The sequence below is a fragment of the Pinus tabuliformis genome, chromosome 3_2 (assembly GCF_031772625.1).
Source record: "Pinus tabuliformis cultivar Carrire ecotype Pingquan chromosome 3_2, CPIR1, whole genome shotgun sequence".
Classification (NCBI taxonomy): domain Eukaryota; kingdom Viridiplantae; phylum Streptophyta; class Pinopsida; order Pinales; family Pinaceae; genus Pinus; species Pinus tabuliformis.
The window spans coordinates 1,241,658,693-1,241,681,971 of record NC_142302.1 but is presented as its reverse complement, the minus strand read 5'-3'; the positions used below and the strand labels follow the sequence as shown (position 1 = coordinate 1,241,681,971).

General features: G+C 39.9%; 1 protein-coding gene across 1 annotated transcript in view; it reads left to right on the top strand.

Moving 5' to 3' along the window:
• Nucleotides 1-23,279, top strand: part of LOC149185228 (signal recognition particle subunit SRP54 2) — a 152,520-nt gene that overhangs the window by 71,570 nt on the left and 57,671 nt on the right. Inside the window, exons 4-7 of the mRNA XM_089417837.1 lie at nucleotides 11,311-11,461; nucleotides 11,563-11,711; nucleotides 22,760-22,860; nucleotides 22,986-23,143. Of these exons, the coding sequence (XP_089273963.1) occupies nucleotides 11,311-11,461; nucleotides 11,563-11,711; nucleotides 22,760-22,860; nucleotides 22,986-23,143 (559 nt within the window). The remainder of the gene's footprint in view (nucleotides 1-11,310; nucleotides 11,462-11,562; nucleotides 11,712-22,759; nucleotides 22,861-22,985; nucleotides 23,144-23,279) is intronic.

Here is a 23,279-nt window from a genome sequence, read left to right as displayed (position 1 = left end):
ATTCTGGATGATTCCTTTGAACATACCTGGATGGAGTCTTCTCTTCTATCCTTGTCTGTTCCTCTGGCGCCTCTTGAGTTTATTCTTCATCTTCAGTCTGATTTGGAGGGTAGTCTTCATCTTCTTCGATATTTTCATAATTTACTTGCCTAGGAACGTTTCCTTTTTCATCAACCACCACATCAATGCTATCAACAATTCTTCCAAGTCTCTTATTGTAACACTTATATGCTTTGCTGTGGGGGGAATGCCTTCATGTGCTTTAGGTTCAAGTTTGCCAAGCTGTTCATCATTATTCTTAATATAGCATTTGCTTCCAAAAATTTTGAAATGCTTTACCGAAGGAGTCTCACCATACCAGAGCTCATGAGGAGTTTGAGTGCTGTTTACTCAGAGATTTGTTTTGTTGAGAATAACAACCGCAGCAAATGCAGCTTCACCCCAGAAGGTTGCGGGAGTTCCAGACTCATCAAGCATAGCACGAGCCATTTGTTGAACCGTTCTGTTCATCCTTTCCACCACTCCATTTTGTTGAGGATTCCTAGCTGTAGAGAATTCCCTTCTTATTCCATGTTCTTCACAAAAATCGAAAAATTCATTTGAGGTAAACTCCCCACCTCTGTTAGACCTGAGGCACTTAATTTTGTGATCTGATTCGTTTTCAGCCAAGGCTTTGAAAGATTTGAATTTTTCGAATGCTTCGTCCTTGTGTTTCATAAGTCCTAACCAAACCATCGTGGAGAAGTCGTCAATGAATAATATAAAGTATTCTTCTCCTCGAGGTGACCTTGTCCTAAATGGACCACATACATTTGTATGGACTAGTTCAAGAGGCCTGCTGGCTGATCCTTCCTTCTCAGGGAAGTTAGTTCTGGTTTGCTTACCATACTGACATGATTTGCATATGATGTTGTCTGGAATTTTGATATCTGGAAGACCACGAACTGCTTGGTACTTGCATGCTTTCCTTATTTGTGAAAAGCTTAGATGCCCCAACCTCTGGTGCCATAACCAGTGTTCATCATCCTTGCTCAAATAACATTGTTGTTGTCCTTCTTCAAATATGTATAAGTTATTTGGAGTTCTTCTGCCTTTGATCACTATTTTTCCTGTATCTAGATCACGAACACTACATCCATTTGATCGAAATATTACGTCGGTTCCTTGATCACACATCTGACTGACACTCAGAAGATTATGCTTCAAGCCATCAACATACAAAACATTTCCAGCTTTGACCTTTTCTTTCAACTGAGCAGTGCCTCTTCCTTTTATGACTGTAGGGGTATCATTTCCAAAAGAAACTTTCTTTCCCTTTTTTAATACACTATATGATTCAAGTTTTTCTTTATCACCTGTCATATGCTTCGAACATCCGCTGTCGATGTACCATTGATTTTCCTCTCCTTCTGCATAAAAGGCTATCCCACATCTTTCTGGTTGTGGTTCTTTTATTCTCCATGTTCTGGTACTTGAGGCTTGTTCCTTTGTCTGCCAAAACCTGCTCCTGCATTCAGAATCTTCATGACCAAAGTTATTACAAATAGAACATTCAATTTCATTTTCAAGGGCCGAAAAGTTGTTATAGGTCCTTTTCGTGATCCCAGTCATACTCCTTTGTTTTTGAGCTTCCCTAGTCATGATTGTTTTATAGGCAACATATTGAGCTGCTTTGTGGTCAAAGTTATGGCAAGAGAAACATTGGCCATTGAAGAAACTTCTGCGATTATCAAATCTACCTGCCAAATGATTGTAGTTTCTATTGTCATCCATTCTTGAGGCAAATTGAGAAGATTTTACCTGTGGTTGGTTGTAGCTTTTGTTCATCCTTAAGGTGGATTGCCCCTGATTTACCTGGTAGTCTTTGTTTATTCTTGATGTAATTCGTCCCTGTTTTACCTGGTGATCTCCATTGGGCTTTTGCTCATTCCTCCTTGCTGCATTGAGATAACTCTTTGAGGTGGATGCTTGAGATGCTTCTCCATTATACCCCAGACCTGTCTTGATTAGCGGAGAACGCTGTACATTGATAATCTCATTCAGAGTTTCAAATCCTTTAACAAATTTAAGATTAAGAGCCTTTGTTTTTCTCAATTTCTTTTCTAAGGCCAACAATTTCACATTCTAACTTTCAGGAGATTTTTCTTTTTCATCAAGTTGGAATTGCAGAGTGTCAATGATCACATTCTTTTCTTCTAAACATGTTTTGAGTCTAGAAATCTTTTCATAAAAGCCATCCATATCTATAGCATCCATGTAATCATTATCTTCAAAAGCCATTAAAATTTTATAGTTATTACCTCGTTCATCTTCATCACTATTTGAAAGACCATCACTATCTTCATGAGTGTAGTAACTTTTCTTAGTTACATTCTGTTTCTTGTTCCATCTAACAGGTTCCTTCCTTTTGTCAGTTTTATCCTTATGAGTACATTTGGCAGCATAATGACCGACTCTCCCACAAGCAAAACATTTGAAAGGTAACTTACCTCTGAATCTTCCAGTACCCCGTTGAAGGTTTTTGACAAAATTTGATTCTTCTTCCTCTTCTGACGCATGTCCTAACTCATAGTAGTCTCCTTTGCCTGAAGCCTTGAAAACTGCTTCTCTCCTGTCTGATGGTCCTCCTTTCCTCATTTCATAAGCAGTTAGAATCTCGTGTAGCTGTGACATGGTAAGGTTTCGAAGATTCTCCTTTTCTTCTATTGCAGAAACTTTAGATTCAAACCTAGGGGACAAAGATCTTAGAACTTTTTCAACCACAACAACCTTTTTTATTTCTTCACCCAAGTTTTTCATACAATTAACAATCTCATCCACACGAAGGAAATAGTTAGCCACACTTTCATCATTGTGCATTCTGAGATTTTCATATTGAATCCTGAGGGTTTGAAGTTTTGCTTGTTTTACCTGTTCATCTCCTTCATAGCTCAGAACAATTTTGTCCCATATTTCTTTTGCGGATTTATACTGCATTACCTTGACAAATTCTGATTGAGATAGGCATCCTAGAAGAGTATTGACAGCGTTTGCATTTGTTTCATATTTCTTCTTCTCAGCCGGATCTGTGGGAGTTGCTGATGGAAAAGTGTACCCTATATCTATGATATCCCAGACTTCTGTACCAAGAGATTGAAGATAGGCAGTAACTCTTACCTTCCAATATACGAAGTTTCTCCCATCAAAAATCGGTGGCCTGATTGATGCTTCCCTCTCGTAGTTGCTCATGATGATAGATCTTCCTTCAAGCGATCAAGCTTCTTTAGAAGGACCTGCTCTGATACCAATTGTTGGAAATAATACTGAGAGGGGGGGGTGAATCAGTATTATCAAATTCTTTTCAATATATCTTCCAGATTTATACTTTAATTTATTCTTCAGATATTGATTATTAGTTTGTATGTCAGTACCATATAATAAGGAGCAAGAACAGGAAAAACAGACAATCACACCAAAGAACACCAGATATAAGGTGGAAACCCAATGTGGGTGAAAACCACCTGCTGCAATATGTCTCTATCTTTTTTCAATTAGAAACTTCTTTTACAATGATTTTGTACTGGTGCAGTCCTTTACCAGTACGCAGGTTGCAACCTGCAGAGAGCTACAACCCTCTCTCGTTTTCCAGTCTCTCCTGGAAGGGAGCTACAACCCCCTTAGCTCTTCTACTTCTTTAAGGACCACGTTTCATAAATTTTCAGACTGGATCCAAGAAGATCAAATAATCATCAAGTACATGTGAATCAACCAATCTCCTTATATAATCAACCAATGAATTACCCAACTTCTCAGAATGCTGTAAACAGAAAAGTAATACCAGTAATCTAAACCCAGAACTTTGCAACAATAGATAAAAGGCAGCCAATAATTATTTCAAAAGGGGTCCGCAACTTCACCAATAGAAGCCCGCGGATATCCGCAGTTATTCTGTGCCTAGACTGCGTAGATCCGCATCTGATCTTTCTTGTGCTCTGCATACCTCCGCACTTAGCCCTTCTGCTGAACTGCGTACCTCTGCCCAGATCTGCACCTGCACTGTTTGCCCGACAGCGTACCTCCGCACCTGATCCTTCTGTTTCTCTGCGTACCTCCGCACCTGGGCCTTTTGTCGTGCTGCGCACCTCCGCACCTGCGCCTTTTGTCGTGCTGCGCACCTCCGCACCTGAGCTTTCTTCCGCTCGTACCCCTGCACCTCGCCTTTAGCGGCGCTGCGTACCTCCGCACCTGAGCTGTGGATCGCCTACGGACCTCCAAATAGAGCCAAATTAACAGTCCTCCAATGTACCACAGATTGTCAGATCCAAAGATTTGATCACGCGCCCAAGAGATCACGACCTATCAACAGATTCGTCTTATACTTTACAGATTTCACCTTGATTTAGATCTTTCTTTTAAACCGATTACCCAAAATTTCAGATATTAAGATATTCAAATTTCACAAGTGACTAGCCAAGTGATCTCCTTTCCTTTTTATAGGCAAGCCCTTATTCAAACCATGGGACAAAACCATCAAAAACCAATACAAAGGATCCAAATCGGGGTTCAATAATTTAGATCCTATACCACGGACCAAAACCATAGGATCATGAACGACGGGCTAAATACCAAGGGCCAAACATAAGAAACCCCACGTGTGCGCGCTTCTCTGCATTGGAATGAGTGAAATGGGGTCCGCATCTTTTGAACGGAGCACCTGCGGGTATGTCCGCACTTCTTGGTTGGCGTACCTGCGGGTCCGCAGCTTCTCTTAGGATCACCTGCGGGAATCTCATTTTCTATGATTTTGAGAGCCTGAACATAGATCTGCCAGTTGAGTGAGTTGCCATCAAGTACAACACCTATGTCATAGCGCCAAACCTGAATCATAATGCCAACGGTTTGAAAATATAATTTTCAAAGATGCTTTTTCTCATGGGTTCAGTGTTGGCAATTTGTATCAAGTTGTAGGATGGTCCATCGGGGATCATGTCAATTGACATATCTCATCTATAACAACGGGAGTCTACTTATGGGGCCCTACCCGATGTGAGTCAGATGGTGACAGGGATGCTTGAATTCAAGAAGAGCATGAAGGTACATGTCTGAGATGTACCGAATGAAAATCTTACAAGGGGATCATTCCCCTTATGTAGCAGGTCCGCAGGTTTGGAACAACCCGAGGAGTTTGAGATTCATGATCGGGAATCTCATGTATACAGGGGGAAGAAAGCCCTCTATGGCTTGAAGCAAAACACCCCGGGCATAGTACGAGAGGATTGATAGCTGTCCGATGAATTTGAGATTCACTAAGAGTGAAACTGATCCAAACCATTGCTCGAAGGTTGTGGATGTTAGACCTCTCATACCGACACCTTCTTAGGAAGACCTATTTCTGACAGGTGCAGACCCTCTCATTTGCATAAGTAAGAGGGAGTTGGATTCTGGATGTGGAATGGTAAATTGCAAGCCCGTGACTACCTCGAGGATCTTGACTTTCAAGAAGTTATATGGTAGTGATGCCGGACCAGATTTGGGAAATGCCTTTGAGTTTCATAAACTTATTTGCCTTGATGTTCTTGGTGAACATTCGTCCGGACATATCTTTTGCAGTTAGCATGATGAGCTCATATATGGTTGAGCCTCACTGGATTGGTGCCAAGAATCTTCTGAGATATCTTCGGGGCACAATCTCTCATGAATTGAGATAGACTGCCGGAAATGTGAGGCTGAATGATTATTCGAATGTTGACTAGGCAGGCAGTGTGGAGGATTGAAGAGCACTTCGAAGTGTTGGTTCTCTTTGGATTCTGCTTCGATATCATGGATGAGCAGGAAGTAGAAGTCGGTTGCTATAAGTATTGTCGAGATCGAATACTTAGCTATGAGTATGATCTCGTATGAAGTTGCCTGGTTGTGGAAGCTCTTCAGTGAGTTGTTTGTACACATGATGGATACCATCGTGATCTTTTGTGTCAACTAGGGGGGATTCGATTGTTGAGGAATCCCATATTCTATGATTGCTCCAACAGATAGACATCAGATACTACCTTATCAGGGATATGGTACGTTAATGAGCGAGGAGGCTCCATCGCATTGAGACTGGTGTACCGGTCGCAGACATTCTGTCAAAGCTCCAGGGAAAGGTCAAATTTGTGACTTTCCTGAATGAGTTGGAGTTGTTGAGAGACCCTCTTATGAGGGTCCTGCATGTTGCATGCATTGAGCTCTGGGAGCTCCGGGGGCCTTGGGGTACTACTAGAGCAACACGCGACCATAGGGCGGCTCACCCTCCCTTAATGGTGCACTGTGTATAGGGTGAATGGCTCAGCCTTCCACTGTGATACCCCGAGGTGACTTAGGGACATGATGATTAGTTCTCCTGTCGAGGCATCCTACCCATGCAGTTTGGGACTCATGGGAAGTACCTATCATCTGATCAATGAGCAGGGAAATGGGGTTAGGGACCATAGTAGTACTATCGATGGACACATCATTGTATATACCGTACTCCCTATGCGAGGATGACCTCCATTGATCTGGGATCAATGTAACTGATCTAGAATCAATATGACTGGTTTGAGACACTCTCTTGTGATATTGATTTGGGATCAATAACACTGACTTCGGGTCTGTAGAGAATGGTATGAGACATTATTGATCGATTCTGCTTCTTCATGGTTTAGCAGAGCAGTGTGAGGCATTGATGGCAAAGATAGTATAGTCTGGCAGATGGATTAGCGGATGGAGTTCTCCCTAGTTGAGAGGGAGTGTTAAAATTGGCAACTGGGGCCAAAATCCATGTGGGTCATCTTATTAATGGCAACTGATATTTTTCTTGGATCCCTCTCATCGAGAGGTGTAGGATTGATCTAAAGATCATCTGATTCCGATAAGTATTCATGGAGATATGAATTTATTTGTGTTATGGGATAATTCATCAAGGTCCGTCAGCAACCAAATAAACTCCACATGTGCTCAACGTTTTAGTATAAATAGAGGTGCCTTGAAAGTCATTTGGACACGCTCACAACTCTCTTGTGATCTCTTCTTTTCCATTCGTTTGGGTTTTAATGGAAGGAAGAATCCCTAAGAGAATACACTGATCTAGGAGGTTTTCCTTAGCCCTAGACGAAGAGATCTATACGTTGCCGTCATCTACATTCATGGAGAAGTATCTTCGCTGCCCTATGGAGAAGCCCTAACGCAGTCATGGTGAAGAGACCTACGCTATCCTTACAATCCCTAATGCTGCCCTAAACGCTGTCATAAAAGACAACCCTTATCTCAATTACAAGAAGCCCTAACGCTGCCCTATCTAACGCAGCCATGGTAGAAGCCTAAGTACCCTACGTGGAGGAGAAAGAGTCCATCTACAACAACCCTAATCCCTAGCTGTAGCAAGAAGGGGAGTTTCTAAGACAAAGTGAAGGAGGCTGAGTTCATTAATGGAGGCTGAGATAACTGTTGGAGCAGTAGTGGCACTTTGGTGGAGGCCGAGAGACTGTCATGGATGCCGCAGGCTGTTCTTGAGGGCTGGAGGCATAGTTTTATGGGGTTATAACCCTTGGAAAGGGCTACCGCAACAAGGGATAGGATTGCTGTAGCAAGCCGCAGTCCCTATCACACCTACAGGTCTATGTTAGGAGGGCATAAGGCCTGCTGGGCCAACGTGTGATGTAGGAGTGTGTTGAAGAAGGGTGACCGTAGTCTTGGTAGGGATGTTGCAGCTGAGATGTGAAGGCTGTCTGAATTACTGTTTGAGTGATATGATGTGACAACATTGTGATGATGATGGGCATAGTGATGAAGTATAATGAGTGCAACACTATAACAATGTGCAGCACTGTGATGATGAATGCTGCATGGTGAGGTGCAACAGTATGATATATTGCAGCAGTATGAAATATTGCAGCAATATGATATATCACAGCAACATGATGTATTGCAACGGCAACAACAAGTTCATGGTGCTTAGTGCAACAACAACAAAAAGCAGCAATGGCACAACAAGCACATGGGTGACAGCATGATGCAGTTGTGGCACCAGGTACAACAATGCTAAACACTGGGACAACAATGTAGCATAAGGTGCAGCAATATGATGTGTACAACATGGTCAAAAGGTCCAACGTTGTCATGATGGGTGCAGCATGGTGCAGCACGATGAGGTGCAGCATGATGACGAGATGCGGCGCAATGATAGATGAAGGAGTCACCTTGGAGAATCAGTTGAAGCAGGATGTCTTCAACTGATCTCATGTATCATCTTCTTTGAGATGATCTATGCTCTTATCTAGATAATTCAAAGTGTTGACATCTGTTGTAAATGTACTATCTCTCTCTGTCTGCTGAACTATTGAAGAACATATAAGAAGAATTGATCAAGGGTTCCCCCACATTGGGGATTGTCCTTGGCTAGCGCCACGTCTTGTGTCCTCTTGTCTTGGCTTGTCTTCTGTGATTTATGTTTATGTTCTATCTACCGTTTACTTTAACGCTGATGTGATTGCTAATCTGGAAAAGATATTGAGCTAACTGTGAAAATTGAAATAAATTGCTCTAAGCATAGAACATACCTAAAATTAACACTAGATGATTGATGTCATATGGTTTAATCTATGTTTTTATGCTTTTTATAACTAATTCATCATTCTACATGCTTTTGTTGGGATATATGCATCAAAATATATAAAAGTACATATTATATAAAATTCGCTCCCGATTTGCTCTCGACCTAGAAGCTTCTGAAAATTGTTGCTCCTTGCTCCCGCTTCCAAGCAGCCTTGGTGGCCAAGTCCTTTAATCCGCGGGCTACACAAAATACTCACAGAACTGCAAACAAACCTCTTTAACCTTGCTCAACTGTCCTTCTTTCTTCTCCTGCAGCTCCTTTTGCTGCCTGGGGTAAGTTACTTCTAGCCTCTCACTCACCCAAGAAGATTTGTCATTTATGCTTCTTATGCCATGTATTTATACCTTTCCAAGGGGTATGTCTCTTGGCTTTGCTAGCTGACTTGATACCTTAAGCCGACAATAATTAAATTTAAATATTAAATGCTTTTCTTTGGGTGCAAAACCCTAGCAAACAAATCAGAAGGCTGCAATGGATTTTACAATTGGAAATACCTTCCAAGCTACCAAAGTAAATCAACGTGGGCATACATTGGTTGCTATTCTTACATAGAAATTTCAGATTGTTTTCAGAGTAAGTGAGATTTAAAGGGAAATCCCGTCATCTTTTATAATTTAATTATAATTTAAACGCAAGAGTTCAGATGAAAGAGGTCCCTACATTAGAATTCATAGGCATACAAGCCATGGCCTCTTCTGTAAAATATATGTATAAATGTGATCCCGACTAAACCAGAACAGCTAGAATCTCTCTTTGTAATAGTATATTAAGATTGGACCCATTTAGATTGGGAAGCAGAAGTAAATGTCATACACCTCTTTTATTTTTGGTTTTCTAGAAATCATAAGCATTTGAACTGTGCAAGAAGTTTATAATTGAGGCAGGGGGTCTGAAGATTGTCGAGAAGACATTCCTACATCAGATAATGAAGCTGAATAATAGGAATATTGTAGTCAACAAGTGTAAGCACATAGAAGCTAAGTCAGATGGTTCGGGTTCAGCAATGATTAGGTTCTGTTTGAGTTCAATTTTTTTGATGAGGTTTGGATGAGGTTCACCATTAGGTTTGTCTATATACAATTTCTCTCTCTCTCTCTCTATATATATACACAGATATACTTAAATTAACTTTAAAATGAAATATAGCATAGAGTAGTAAGAAATCAACATCAACTAACATAAAAAATGATATCATGGACTTGGGAGCTGCAAGGATAGATTACAAGCTTGAGTTGTGACGTGAGGTTACGAGTTTTGAGTTATGGACTTGGTTAATGGCTATAAGGTTTGATAAGGTTCGCTGAACCTCAAAAATATTTTTAGGTTCGCCAAATTTCAAGGTTGAAGTTTGGCGAACCTTGTGACATAGCATAGAATTAGATTCATTGGTCAGAGGAGGGTCTTTTTGTTTGTGCCATGTTTCTTTCCTTCAGTTTGAAATCTAAGTTTTTCCATTTAGGTTGAGTTCAGATTGGCGCAAAGAAGGAGCTGTTCAACCCAAGCAGCTTCTCTAGGTCATCTGATGCATTTGCTATGCCATATAGCACAAATGAGTTTATTAAGTTTTCAATTATGTGTATTCATAACTTGTTCACCTAAAAAAGAGCTGCCACTATTTCAATTATGATTGTGTTTTAGGTGAACGGTGAACCTGAGATTTGAAGTCCTTTGAAGGTGATTTGCCCTAAGTTATGGTTTGCATATCCTCATGCTATTAAGGGCAATGTTGCAGTTATCGTTATTGGGATATTATTGGCGAGGGGAAAAAAATCGGAAAAAATTGGGAAAAAATTGTAAAATACAAAAATATTCATTTTTTTTCAAATTTTTTAATATCTAAAGCATCTACAACATAAAATAAATACATCGACACATAAATATGATAAAAGAACTAATATATAAGATGTGTAATATCATTTCTAGTGCTACATACACATAACAGTGAATCACGTCCTGACCCCTGAGTACCAACTCAGCCTCAACATATCAACAAAAAATATAATAATGTATCTCATATCATGAGTCATAATGTCATATACAATGAAATGAATCAAATAACTAAAGTCTATTACTACTGATTCCCTCTGCCCCTCTTGCGAGAAAATGCGATAACTTTCCCTTTCCCTCTAGATGTAGATGCCGGTGGAGTTGGTAGTGGACTCTGCTGTGCTCTAGAAGTTGAAGAACTAGGAACTACAGGAGGTAGACCACGTCCTCGACTGGTGACAGGGGTAGCCTAGGTAGGTTGCGTCGCCTCCTCCTCATAAAAAAATCGGAGAAATATATATATATATATATTTTTTTTCCCTCCCCAAAAGAATCGCGAGTTTTTCAAGTTATCGCGATTTTTTTGAGAAAAAAAATAGCGTAAAAATCGGGTGATAATATCGCCAAACTCAAAAAATCGCGATTTTCTGATAATATCGCGATTTTCGCAACACTCATTAAGGGTACAAGACTGAAAACTTAGTTTCATCATCTCCTTTCTGATATAAATATGTAGTCAGATATCTTTTTTCTCTTTTATTTTTCTCAATGAATAGATTGTGTAACTAAATCAATGTAAAATCAACTTGCTATCGGCCATAGTCTGCTGAAGATCTAGTCACTGTTTAGATATCTAAGAGTCAAATTATTCTGACATGTTTTTGCATGATGGACACGTTTTTTGTTCTTTACTATTTATTTGATGCTGGCAGCTACACAGAGACAGATCCTGTAAAAATTGCTGAGGATGGTGTAGAAAGGTTCAAAAAGGAAAATTATGATCTCATAATTGTGGATACTAGTGGGCGGCACAAACAAGAAGCTGCACTATTTGAGGAAATGCGCCAAGTGTCTGCAGCAACGGTATTGTAGTTACATATTTAATGATTTTATTTCTTGAATACATTTATTTCATTTGGAAATTGGTATATATTGTTTATAACTCTTTAAAATTGAGCTTGCAGAATCCAGACCTTGTGATATTTGTTATGGATAGTAGTATTGGACAAGCTGCATTTGATCAAGCCCAAGCATTCAAGCAGAGTGTTTCTGTAGGAGCTGTAATTATTACCAAGATGGATGGTCATGCAAAAGGTGGAGGTGCACTAAGTGCGTAAGTGATCTCACACTCATTTTCTTTGTTGTAGAGACGACAAAACTTTTCCAAATAATGATATTACATTTTTTCATGAAAAGTGTCCTTTTGTCGGATGAGAATATTTATTGTATATGTTGCAATGTAATTTTAGTCTGTAGTTAATGGATTTTTTCATCCCACTTTAGTTTTTGATGTCCTCATGTTAATGTTCTTCCGACTTTGTGCCTGACTAAAAGTATCTGTCTATGGTATTGAAAAATAAAATGTTGTGTTGCTGCCACATGTGATGAGCAAACCCTACAGAGTTCCTCATTATGAAGGATAGTGATCAATTTCAACCTTCAACTAATGGAAACAGACATTGAACTCAGCAGGAGAAAATTTAAGGCTATGTGTCTAGTGATGTTGAAGATAGTCTGGCCATAGAGTATGTGCATGACTTAATTGCTAATATATTTTTCTCTTCTCGATCAAGTTTGAAGTCTAAGAATAGTTACATAATTGAATATTCTTCATAATATGTGACTGAACTCATCCTCATCTTACCTAACGGCAAACTTCCATGGAATATGCATGCACAAAATTAAAGAGAGATGAAATCATATACATAAAGTTTAACCAAAGTGTAATATGATATGTATTCATTAAATAAATCTTCTTAACTGTATAGTTTAATGGTTGTACCAGCAAAAGCAGACTTGAAAATGTTATGCCATCTAAACCCAGACAAAGCAGTAAAAAAACATCAGTAGAATTTTTTCTATTCTTTGTTGGATTATTAACCATGGCCAAACATTGAATATTTCCTACTCCAATAGACAGACAAACTTAAATAAATCTGAAAAAAAAATGATTTAGTATAGGGCCATTGTTAATTATAGTTAACAATGGTATGTTAAATGCTTAGCACAATTTACTTCAATGTTCCTTTAGTAGCCCAATAACAATTTCCAATTTCTAATAGCAATCACGATAATCACATTGACAGTAAAGGCAGATAGAACATAAAATAAACTGCAGCAGATAAGCCAAGACAAGAGGACACCAGATTTGGCGGATGCCAGGGAAAAACCCCAATGTGGGGAAATCCTTTGATCAATTCTTCTTATTATTAAATCAAAAGTTCAGAAGAGAGAGAGTACAAAAGTCAAAAAGACTTATCCAATACAAAGTCCAGACTCCAAACAGCCCTGTAAATTTCTGCAGTCAACTGCAGTCAAACTTCAGCCTTAACCAGAAAGTCAATACTGGTAAAAACAGCAGTCAAACACCTCCTTTGAAGCATGGTCAAAGACAGTCAAACTCGGCCAGCAGCAATGGTTAAAATCAACCCAACACAGTCACAAAATTTATGGTCAAACTCGGTCAACTTGTGGTCAACTCTGTGGTCAAACAGGCCTGCGGTCAATGCAGGTCAAACAGCCCAGAAAACCTCGATTTATGTGCCAGTCAATGCAGCATAAGAAAATCGAAATTCTGCCCAAAAACCACAGTCAAAACTGGTGAAAATGACCTCGGTCAACGCTGGTCAAACTGTCTGAAATTCTGCAATTTTGGTTAAATTTAGCCCAGAATTTTTGTCCTCCTAGCTGCACGTGTGAGAGAGAGAGAGAGGCTGCCCAAGTTGTACGAACCAATCTGATGAAGAGAGAGAGAAGAATGTGTGAGTGATGGACGTCCAAATGAGGTGAAAGGTCAGTTGTATTATACAAGTTGTTGAGGGTGAAGTGGCACATCCATTGGGCTCTCTGAGCCTACATGATGATGTGGCCGACCTTGACAATTTGCACATATGTGGGCATAAATTCAAAATCACACTTTTGCTTGTCCAAATGAGATGATCTTTATATCAATTTTGGTTCTCTCGAAAAAAGGAATTTAATGCAATCATTATCTCCATCAAATGCGCTGTCCTAAGGTGGAATTTGGCCCTAGTTGCCAAATTTAACACACTCTCAACTAGGGAGAATTCCCACTGCCAATCCATCGATCATCATCGTCGACAGTCATGCCATCCTATCGTCTTGTAACATCTTTGTCATCTTATTTTGATCGAGAGTGAGTCACAAGACCTTACCACTGTCCACTGACAAAAGTCAGGCTAGAGGTAGAACCTCAATTGATCCCAGATCAAGTTGTTGAACACCATGCATCCTAGACATAGGGAGTACGACAGTACACAATCTGTACATCGGTAGTGCTATGTTCCCTGTCCAAGTTTCCCAACTCATTGGCCAAATGGGTAGGATGTATGCTGGGGCATCAACAGGAGAAGGTGAATCACTTATCCTATGCATATGTCAAGCGTAGGGGAAGGTGAACCACTCACCCTACATACATGTGTCCGTAATCACAGGGGAAGGTGAACCACTCACCCTACACACATGTCTACCTTCATGTGGTATCACAGGGGAAGGTAAACCACTCACCCTGTATACAACACACGAATAGGGAAAGGTGAACCACTCACCCTATGGTCTCTCATAGCTCCAAGAAACACCCCAAGTCCCCAGGATCTCCCAGAGCTCAGTGTCCAACTCAAGCGGGACCCTCATAGGAGGGTCTTTCCACAACTCCAAGTCTCTCTTGGAATGCTAAGAATTTGACCTTCTTAAGGGCTTCATGAGGATGTCTACGACCTGCTCATCAGTCCTAATGTGTTGGAGCTTTATTGCTCCCTGCTGTACCATATCCCGGATAAAGTGGTATCTGATATCAATGTGCATGGAGCGGTCATGGAACACGGGATTCTCTGAAAGGCGAATCCCACTTTGATTGTCACAGTCATAGTTTTAAAAATTGGCCGGCATGAACCTGAAACCGGTCAAATCGGCCGGTTCATTAGGAAACTTGGTCAAACCGAGAAAAAAACCCGGTTTAAGGGCCGACTTAGCCAAAAAAACACAAAAATGAGACCAAACCCACTGGTTTATGACAAAATCGGCTAGTTAATGGTCAAACTGGCTGGTTTCGTCATAAACCAACCAGTTCATTGCCAAGGCCGTGACGGACCCACACAAAGTCTTTTTGGAAGCTTCCTGGGTGTTTTAGAGGGAAAGTAAGGGTTGTTTCCCTCCAAAAGCACCCTCTCCAAGCCTTGAAAAGGAGCTCACCCCCCTCATTTGCCTCAGATATCTCATTTAGAGTTTTTGTGAGTTTGATTAAGAGGTTGGAGCGTGTTGAGTTTTTGCTGTAGTAGTGGAACAACAAAGAGTTTGAGCTAAGTAGTAGCCATCATGCCTCCCAAAGCCAAGGATACTACATGCTCTCATTGTGATATGATTGATGGCAAAGTGCTTTGCAAATATTGCCAAAAATCTATTGAAGGAGGGGGTATTAACAGGTTCAAGCTGTTGAGAAATCTAGGGCATTCAAAGTTAACAATTTCTTTGCTTGATAATTGCTTGTGATGCACTTTTACTTATTTATCTTATAGCCTTTTCTTCGTTAGCTTATTATTGTGTTCTTTCATCAAGATAATTACCAAAATGCATAATAAAAGACAAGTGACACAGTATGTAGGCTTCTCTAGCTAGGGTCAAAACCTCTCACATCTTGAGAGGAAAACCCGATCGAAATTCTTCTTCTAGATTTTCAATTGATAAGTACCAAGACCATGACACAGACCCTTGACTCTAGTGTCCTCCAAATAACCTTGTCACTAATCTTAATGCTCCGCCTCTTCCTTTCCTCGCCTTCTTCTTAATCTTGAACTACTCTCCTCGGCTCCTTCTAGAGAAACTCGGTCTCTATCCTTTTCACTGCTCCCCTATTACTTCCTCTATAGAATCTTGTTCTCTAGGCCTTTGCTTTAGCTTCCCAGAAGAATCCTTTTCTTGCTGCCCCAGAAGAAACTTCTCCTTCGCTTGCCCAGAAGAAACTTCACTACCCTAGAAGAAACTTCGCTGTCCTAATTTCACACTGCCCAGAAGAAACTCCTTTTCGCTGACCCAGAAGAAACCCTAACTTCACACTTTTGTTCTTCTTCCTTTTCGTACTTCTACTTCTTCCCTTTCTTCGCACTTCTTCTTGTCTCAATACAGGTCGAGTTGCTTGATCGAATTGTGTTTCTTCAAGTGAGGCCGAGTAGGCTATATATACACTTCTTCTCAAGTCCATTAGGCCGACATGACTGTTGGAGGTAGGCCGACTTGTTCTAGAGAGTTCCTTCATCGTTGTAGGCCGACTTGAAGAGGATAGATGACAAGTTCTTGGAGGATACTTTACATAGACAATATTGACCTTTTACAAAGTGTAACATGACTTCATTTACATGACAATGACTCTTACATTTTATGACTAGATGACAAATAAATCCTAAAGACTCTCAATGGGAGTCTTGACTCAAAAACGAAATCCATTGCTCATGAAACCCATGAAGCAAGTCAATATAATAATTTCATTTTTCTTATTTACATCTTATTACATAAAATCATAATTACAAGTCATTATGAAGACCGAACCTAGTTACACTTTTCAACACAAGCAACACTTGGCTAGGATAGGTGGACATGTAAACCCATGTGGAGCACCAAATGAAGTAAGAGGGCATATTAGGGCATAATACCTTTAGAAGTTTGAGACTCAAGTCACTGAACTCGTAGAGAAGTTTGTGACTCAAGCAGTTGCAAAGTTTGGGAGTCGAGAATCAACCAATAGAGTTTGATCTTGATGAGATGTTTCAAGTGATAATGCTGATCACTAATATCATATATGTAGACTTGTAGTAGGCCATAATTTGTAGGCTTTGTTTTTGAATTTTAGTGGGCATTTAGAGCCTCATTGAGTATATATTTTGTTGTTGATATGTATTGCACTTGGTGCCATTTTGATATATTCACCTTTACATGGTATATATATAAGTAAACTTTGCATATTTTGTGTCTATTGGTTTGGAATTATGGTTTTAAATCTTAAAAATAATTTTTTTTTCATTAAAAATTAATTGTTTCATGTGTTTTTTTAAAACTGATTCATTAAGATCTAACCAGTCCTGGCTTGATCGGTTTCGGTTTGAAACCCTGTTTTTTAGGTGGACCAATTTGGTCATCGGTTCTGGTTTTTAAAATTATGGTTGCAATAAATCACGGTGGTATCCAACACATGCTCAAATAGCTCACTAAAGAGCTTCCTCAACCAAACAACTTCACAACAGGCCATACTAGTTGCAATGTATTTGACCTCGACGGTGCTTAGAGCAACCAATTTCTGCTTCCTGCTCATCCAAGAAATTGAAGCAGACCCCAATGAGAAGCAACATCTAGACGTGCTCTTACGATCCACCACACTGCCAACCCAATCAACATCAGTATATCCATGTAGCCTCAAATTCCTGGCAATGTATCTCAGTCCATAGTTGATTGTGCCATAGAGATATCTCAAGAGATTCTTAGCAACAATCCAATGTATGTGATGAGGCTCGACCATAAATTGACTCAACGTGTTCACAACAAAGCATATGTCAGGACGGGAGTTTACCAAGAACATTAGGGCCCCCACAAGTTGTCTATATTCGGAAGGGTTCTCCAGGACGGGCCCATAACACTTCCACATAGCTTCTTGAAGTTGAGTTCCATTGACGTAGACATAGACTTGCAATCTACCATCCCACATCTCTCAAGCAACTTCACAATGTATTTTCCTTGAGAAAGGAAAATCTCACCTGGATTTTGCCAGACCTCCAGGCCTAGGAAGTAGTGCATCAGTCCTAGGTCCTTCATCTCGAACTCGGAAGCCAACTCCCTCTTGCATTGATAAATGAGAGGGTTTGCACTTGTCAGAAAGAGATCATCCACATAAAGGACCAGAATGAGAGGCTTGTCATTCTCAACCTTGAAATATAGGTTAGGGTCAGCATCGCTCCTTGTAAATCCCAGCTTCATAAGATAGCTATCAATCCTCTCATAGCAAGCCCTAGGGGCATGCTTCAACCCATCGAGGGCTTTCTTCAACCTGCATATGTGTTTTCTTTGATCCTGTACTTCGAACCCCTCAGGTTGTTCCAAGTAGACTTCTTCCTTGAGCCATGCAAGAAAGCAGTCTTAACATCCATTTAGTGTAGGCTCCATCCTTGAGAGGCAACAAGAGCTATAATCAAATGAATAATGGTATTTCGGGCAATTGGTGCAAATATCCCATCATAGTCCACCCCTTCCTTTTGAGAGAAGCCTTGAGCAACGAACCTGGCCTTGTATTTTTCGGCACTCCCATCAACTCCATGTTTGATCTCCATGTTTAATTTTATAAAGCCATTTAGATGTGACCACAGACTCGTCCTTGGGTCTAGGAACCACATCCTAGGCATCATTCTTCATGATAGATTCGTACTCCTCATTCATCGTATCCTTCCACACTTGGTGTTTCACGACTTCTTTGAACGTACAAGGCTCAGATTGAATAATGGTACTCATGGCAGCAAGGTATCCTTGATACCTGGTGGGCTTCTTACTTTCACGAAATGTCCCTCTTGGAGCAATATGCTTCTCAACATCTTCGAGAGTGTCTTTGAGCCACAATGGTCTTTTCTTTGAGGTAGAGGGATCACTAGGAGGTGGATCAATGAGATCCATTGGACCTTCAACATCAGTTATAGGCTCATTGGACGGAGGTTCTTGCTTTCTTGTAGCATCATCATTTTCTTTTCCTGGAATGGGGAGATCTCTGGCTTTCCCAAGAGCAATGTCTTCATCGAATGTAACATCATGGCTTACTTCCACATCTCGTTGACCAAGCACATAGATTCTATATGCCTTTGAGTTTTCATTGTAGCCCACAAAAGTTCCTTTATTCCTGCATGCTCCCAACTTGTTTCTCTTCTCTTTAGGCACATGGAAATATACGGGACAACCAAATATTCTAAAATGAGAAACATCAGGTTTCTTACCAGTGAAAACTTCTTTAGGTGTCTTGAAATTCAATGCTTGATGTGGACACCTATTTTGAACATATATGACGGTATTTGCAGCTTCTCCCCATAAGAACTTTGGTAGACCTAGATCATGAAGCATGGCACGAGTGGCTTCCATGATTGTTCGATTCTTTCTTTCAACAACTCCATTTTGCTCGAGAGTGTATGCAACTGTTGTCTCCTTAATGCCAGCTGCTCTACAATAGTCATTGAATTCATTTGATTAATATTCGGTCCCATTGTCAGTCCTCAATATTTTGATCTTCTTCCCTGTTTGATTCTACACCAAGGCTTTGAAAGCACAAAACCATTTGAATACTTCATCCTTCTTCAAGAAATAAATCCATGTTTTGCAAGAGAAGTCATCCACAAAAATAACATAATCTAGTATCCTCGTAATGATGTTACGAACAACATACCAGATAGGTCGGAATGGACTAGTTGAAGAATATCAGAAGTTTGACTTTCGCCTGAGGGGAATGGTCCCCTTGTAAGTTTCCCAATTGCACAACCCTGACAAACACCTTCGTGATCCATGTTGAAATCGGGCATACCTATGACCATCTTCCTTACCCCAGGTAAGGCTTTGTAATGAAGGTGAGCAAATCTTCGGTGCCATAATTCAGATTGAAGAGAAGAATCACAAGTCATAGCTCCCAAAGGACTTCCTCCAACTTGAAAGAGACCTTCAACCCTAAATCCTTGTGTAAATGCATATTGAGGGTTTCTTTGACAAAGACATACCTTTCCATCAACGAATGCTACCCTGAAGCTTTTATCTTCCATCACAGAAACAAACACTAGGTTCTTCTTCACGTCAGGCACGTATAATACTTCTTGTAGATGGATGGTTTTACATTGATTCAAGTGAAGAGTGACGATACCTATTCCTTTCACGGGTAGGTGGCATTATCTCCAATTATGATTTGCAAGTTAGTCTTCTTTTCAACCAAATTCAAGAGGGACACTTTGTACCCAGTGAAGTGCCTTGAGGCTCCACTATTAATCAGCCAATGATCCAATGTATCCAAAGGAGAGGCAGTAGATAAAGTGGAAATAAGATAAAATTCATTTTGCTTTTCTACAACATTACTTTCCTCATACTTGGAATTTCTCGTCGTTCTGGGAGGTCAACCATTACCATATCGAGCAGCGGGAGCGTTTCTCTTTCCTTTATTGTTGAACCTATTGTTCCTTTGATTGTCATTGCCTTTGAAGTTGTTGTGATTGTTGTTGTCATCATCCCTTGGAGTATCCTTCTTATGATGACACTCTCTAGCATAGTGGCCAAACCTGTTGTAATTGTAACACCTTCCTTTTCTTCCTTCTTTGAATCCCTGCTTGAATCCTTGATCTTGTCTCTTTGGACCAGCATTGTTCTTCCTTTTAGCATGAGCGGAGAAAGCAGTAGCATCATTTCCATTTGAAGGCTTATCTCTCTCCATCATCTTTGTTTCTTCTTGAGTGCATCTAGCCAATAATTCATCGAAACTAGGAATCCTGTCATTGTTGAGGATGGTGGTGTTAAACACATCCCATGCTCTTGTAAGGCCTCCAAGTGCAATGAGAGTGAGCTTCATGTTAGCAACAACTTCTCCAATAGATAGAAGGTCATTCTTGATTTGTGTGATCCTCATGAAGTAGGATTGGATAGACTCCCCTTTGTCCATTTTGATGTCCTTCAACTTGTTCTTGAGAAAGAGGATTTGATTTGCATTGTTCATTTTTAACACCCTAATCAGCTTGTCATACATCTCCTTAAAATCAGAAATATAGGCAACCAAATGCTTTTGAATGGAGTCTATGATAATTCTCTTAGCTTTGACCTTACCTTTCTTGTACTTTGTTTTTGCAGCAGCAAGTGCATTTGAAGGAGGCTCCACCACTCTTCCCTTTACATGGTATCATGCTCTTTCAAAGTCAGGTCCAAAGTCATCTTCCATGCATGACTGTCAGATTTGTTTTTGCAGCAGCAGGTGCATTTGAAGGAGGCTCCACCACTCTTCCCTTTACATGGTATCATGCTCCTCGAAAGTCAGGGCCAAAGTCATCTTCCATGCATGATAGTCAGAGTTGTCCTTGAGCTTATCCTCAGATTTGAAGTAGGATGTAGAAGCCATTGAAGCTAGACCAAGATTCTTGTCTAACAACTTTCCTTAGTGATAGCTTTTCTCTCTCTTGCTTGGGCTTTGCGTTCACCTGTGCTTTGATACCATGTTAATTTTAGTTAACAATGGTATGCTCTATGTTTAGCACAATTTACTTCAATGTTCCTTTAGTAGCCCAATAACAATTTCCAATTTCCAATAGCAATCACAATAATCACATTGACAGTAAAGGCAGATAGAACATAAAATAAATTGCAGAAGACAAGCCAAAACAAGAGGACACCAGATTTGGCGGATGCCAGGGAAAAACCCCATTATGGGGAAAACCCTTTGATCAATTATTCTTATTATTAAATCGAATGTTCAGTAGAGAGAGTACAAAAGTCAAATAGACTTGCCCAATACAAAGTCAAAACAACCCTTTAAATTTCTGCAGTCAACTGTAGTCAAATTTCAGCCCTAACCAGAAAGTCAATCTTGGTAAAAACAACAGTCAAACACCTCCTTTGAAGCATGGTCAAAGGCAGTCAAACTTGGCCTCCAGCAATGGTTAAGGTCAACCCAACACAGTCACAAAAGTTATGGCCAAACTCGGTCAACCTGCGGTCAAACAGGCCTGTGGTCAACACAGGTCAAACAGCCTAGAAAACCTCGATTTATGTGCCAGTCAATGCGGCCTAAGAAATTGAAATTTTGCACAAAAACTGCAGTCAAAACTGGTGAAAATCACCTTGGTCAACGCTGGTCAAACTGTCTGAAATTCTGCAATTTAGCCCAGAAATTTTGTCCTCCTAGCCGCACATGTGTGAGAGAGAGAGAGGCTGCCCACGCTGTATGAACCAATCTGATGAAGAGAGAGAGAAGAATGTGTGAGTGATGGATGTCCAAATGAGGTGAAAGGTCACTTGTATTTATGCAAGTCGTTGAGGGTGAAGTGACACATCCATTGGGCTTTTTGAGCCTACATCATGATGTGGCCGACCTTGACAATTTGCACATGTGTGGGCATAAATTCAAATCACACTTTTGCTTGTCCAAATGAGATGATCTTTATATCAATTTTGGTCCATTGGGCTTTCTGAGCCTACATGATGATGTGGCCAACCTTGACAATTTGCACGTGTGGGCATAAATTCAAAATCACACTTTTGCTTGGTCCTCTCGAAAAGAGGAATTTAGTTCAATCATCATCTCCATCAAATGAGCTGTCCTAAGGTGGAATTTGGCCCTATTTGCCAATTTTAACAGTCGTCAAAGAAAAATAAATTTGAATGGTTCAATTAAAAGGAGAGGGTGCCTTGATTCTTAGGAGTGCCTTAAGAAAGAAAGGGCTAGCCTCCTGAAATATGTATTTTGTATTTTTCTCCTACCCCTTTGAATGACCTCAGTTTCTGCTACCTGTATGTCTTAAATGCTAATCTCTTCACTAATGATAATATGGAGGTACTTGATAATATGTTAAGTTCTTTGTTAATGTGGATCTATGGTTGATAGGTGGATAGTAGTAAGTTTAATCTTATTGTCCTTTTCCAATTTGTACTCCCTAAAAATCAGTTTCTGCTACCTGCATGTCTTAAATGCTAATCTCTTCACTAACGATAATATGGAGGTACTTGGTAATATGTTAAGTTCTTTGTTAATGTGGATCTATGGTTGATAGGTGGATAGCAGTAAGTTTAATCTTATTGTCCTTTTCCATTTTGTACTCCCTAAAAATCATTTGAGTTAATTTGCATAATGGGTGACAATGGGCAAGCCACAATATCACATGGTTGTGGTATAAAGGATCACAGATGTTTCACAGACACCATAGGTGGCTGTTATCAGTATGGATCTGTTCTATAGTAACATATTTATTATTTTAAAGGAGCACAAAGTAAGTATGATAAAATTACTTGTACAAACAGTCCCTATTTCCAGGGTGTTTGTTTAACTCGAATACATAGAAAAATTGCAGCATACAACTAAAGAGTAGTCGTGGATACTGGAGACAATGATATGATAACACGATGACTAAATTTTGAGTATATTGCCTTTCATTTGTGCAGTGTTGCAGCAACAAAAAGTCCCATTATTTTTATTGGTACAGGGGAGCATATGGATGAGTTTGAGGCTTTTGATGTGAAGCCATTTGTCAACAGACTTTTAGGCATGGAACCCATTCCTTTTACTCTTTGTTTAATATCTCAATTCTCTAATGTTAATCCCATTTTTCCAAAATATTGTATGTATGATGCATATCCTTTTACTTATTTAGACTTTCTTTATGATCAGGCATGGGAGACTGGTCGGGTTTTATGGATAAAATTCATGAAGTTGTTCCTATGGATCAGCAACCAGAACTTTTACAGAAATTATCAGAAGGCAATTTCACATTGCGAATCATGTATGAGCAGTTCCAAAATATTCTTAAAATGGGACCCATTGGTCAGGTGTGTTAGCTAAGATTCCAATTGCATTAGGATAACATCCCATTGACCATTGAATTTTATTAGATTACGTTTCGATAGATTAGACAATTATAATAGAATAGTGCACTAAAGTTTAAAATATATTTGGAAAAAAATG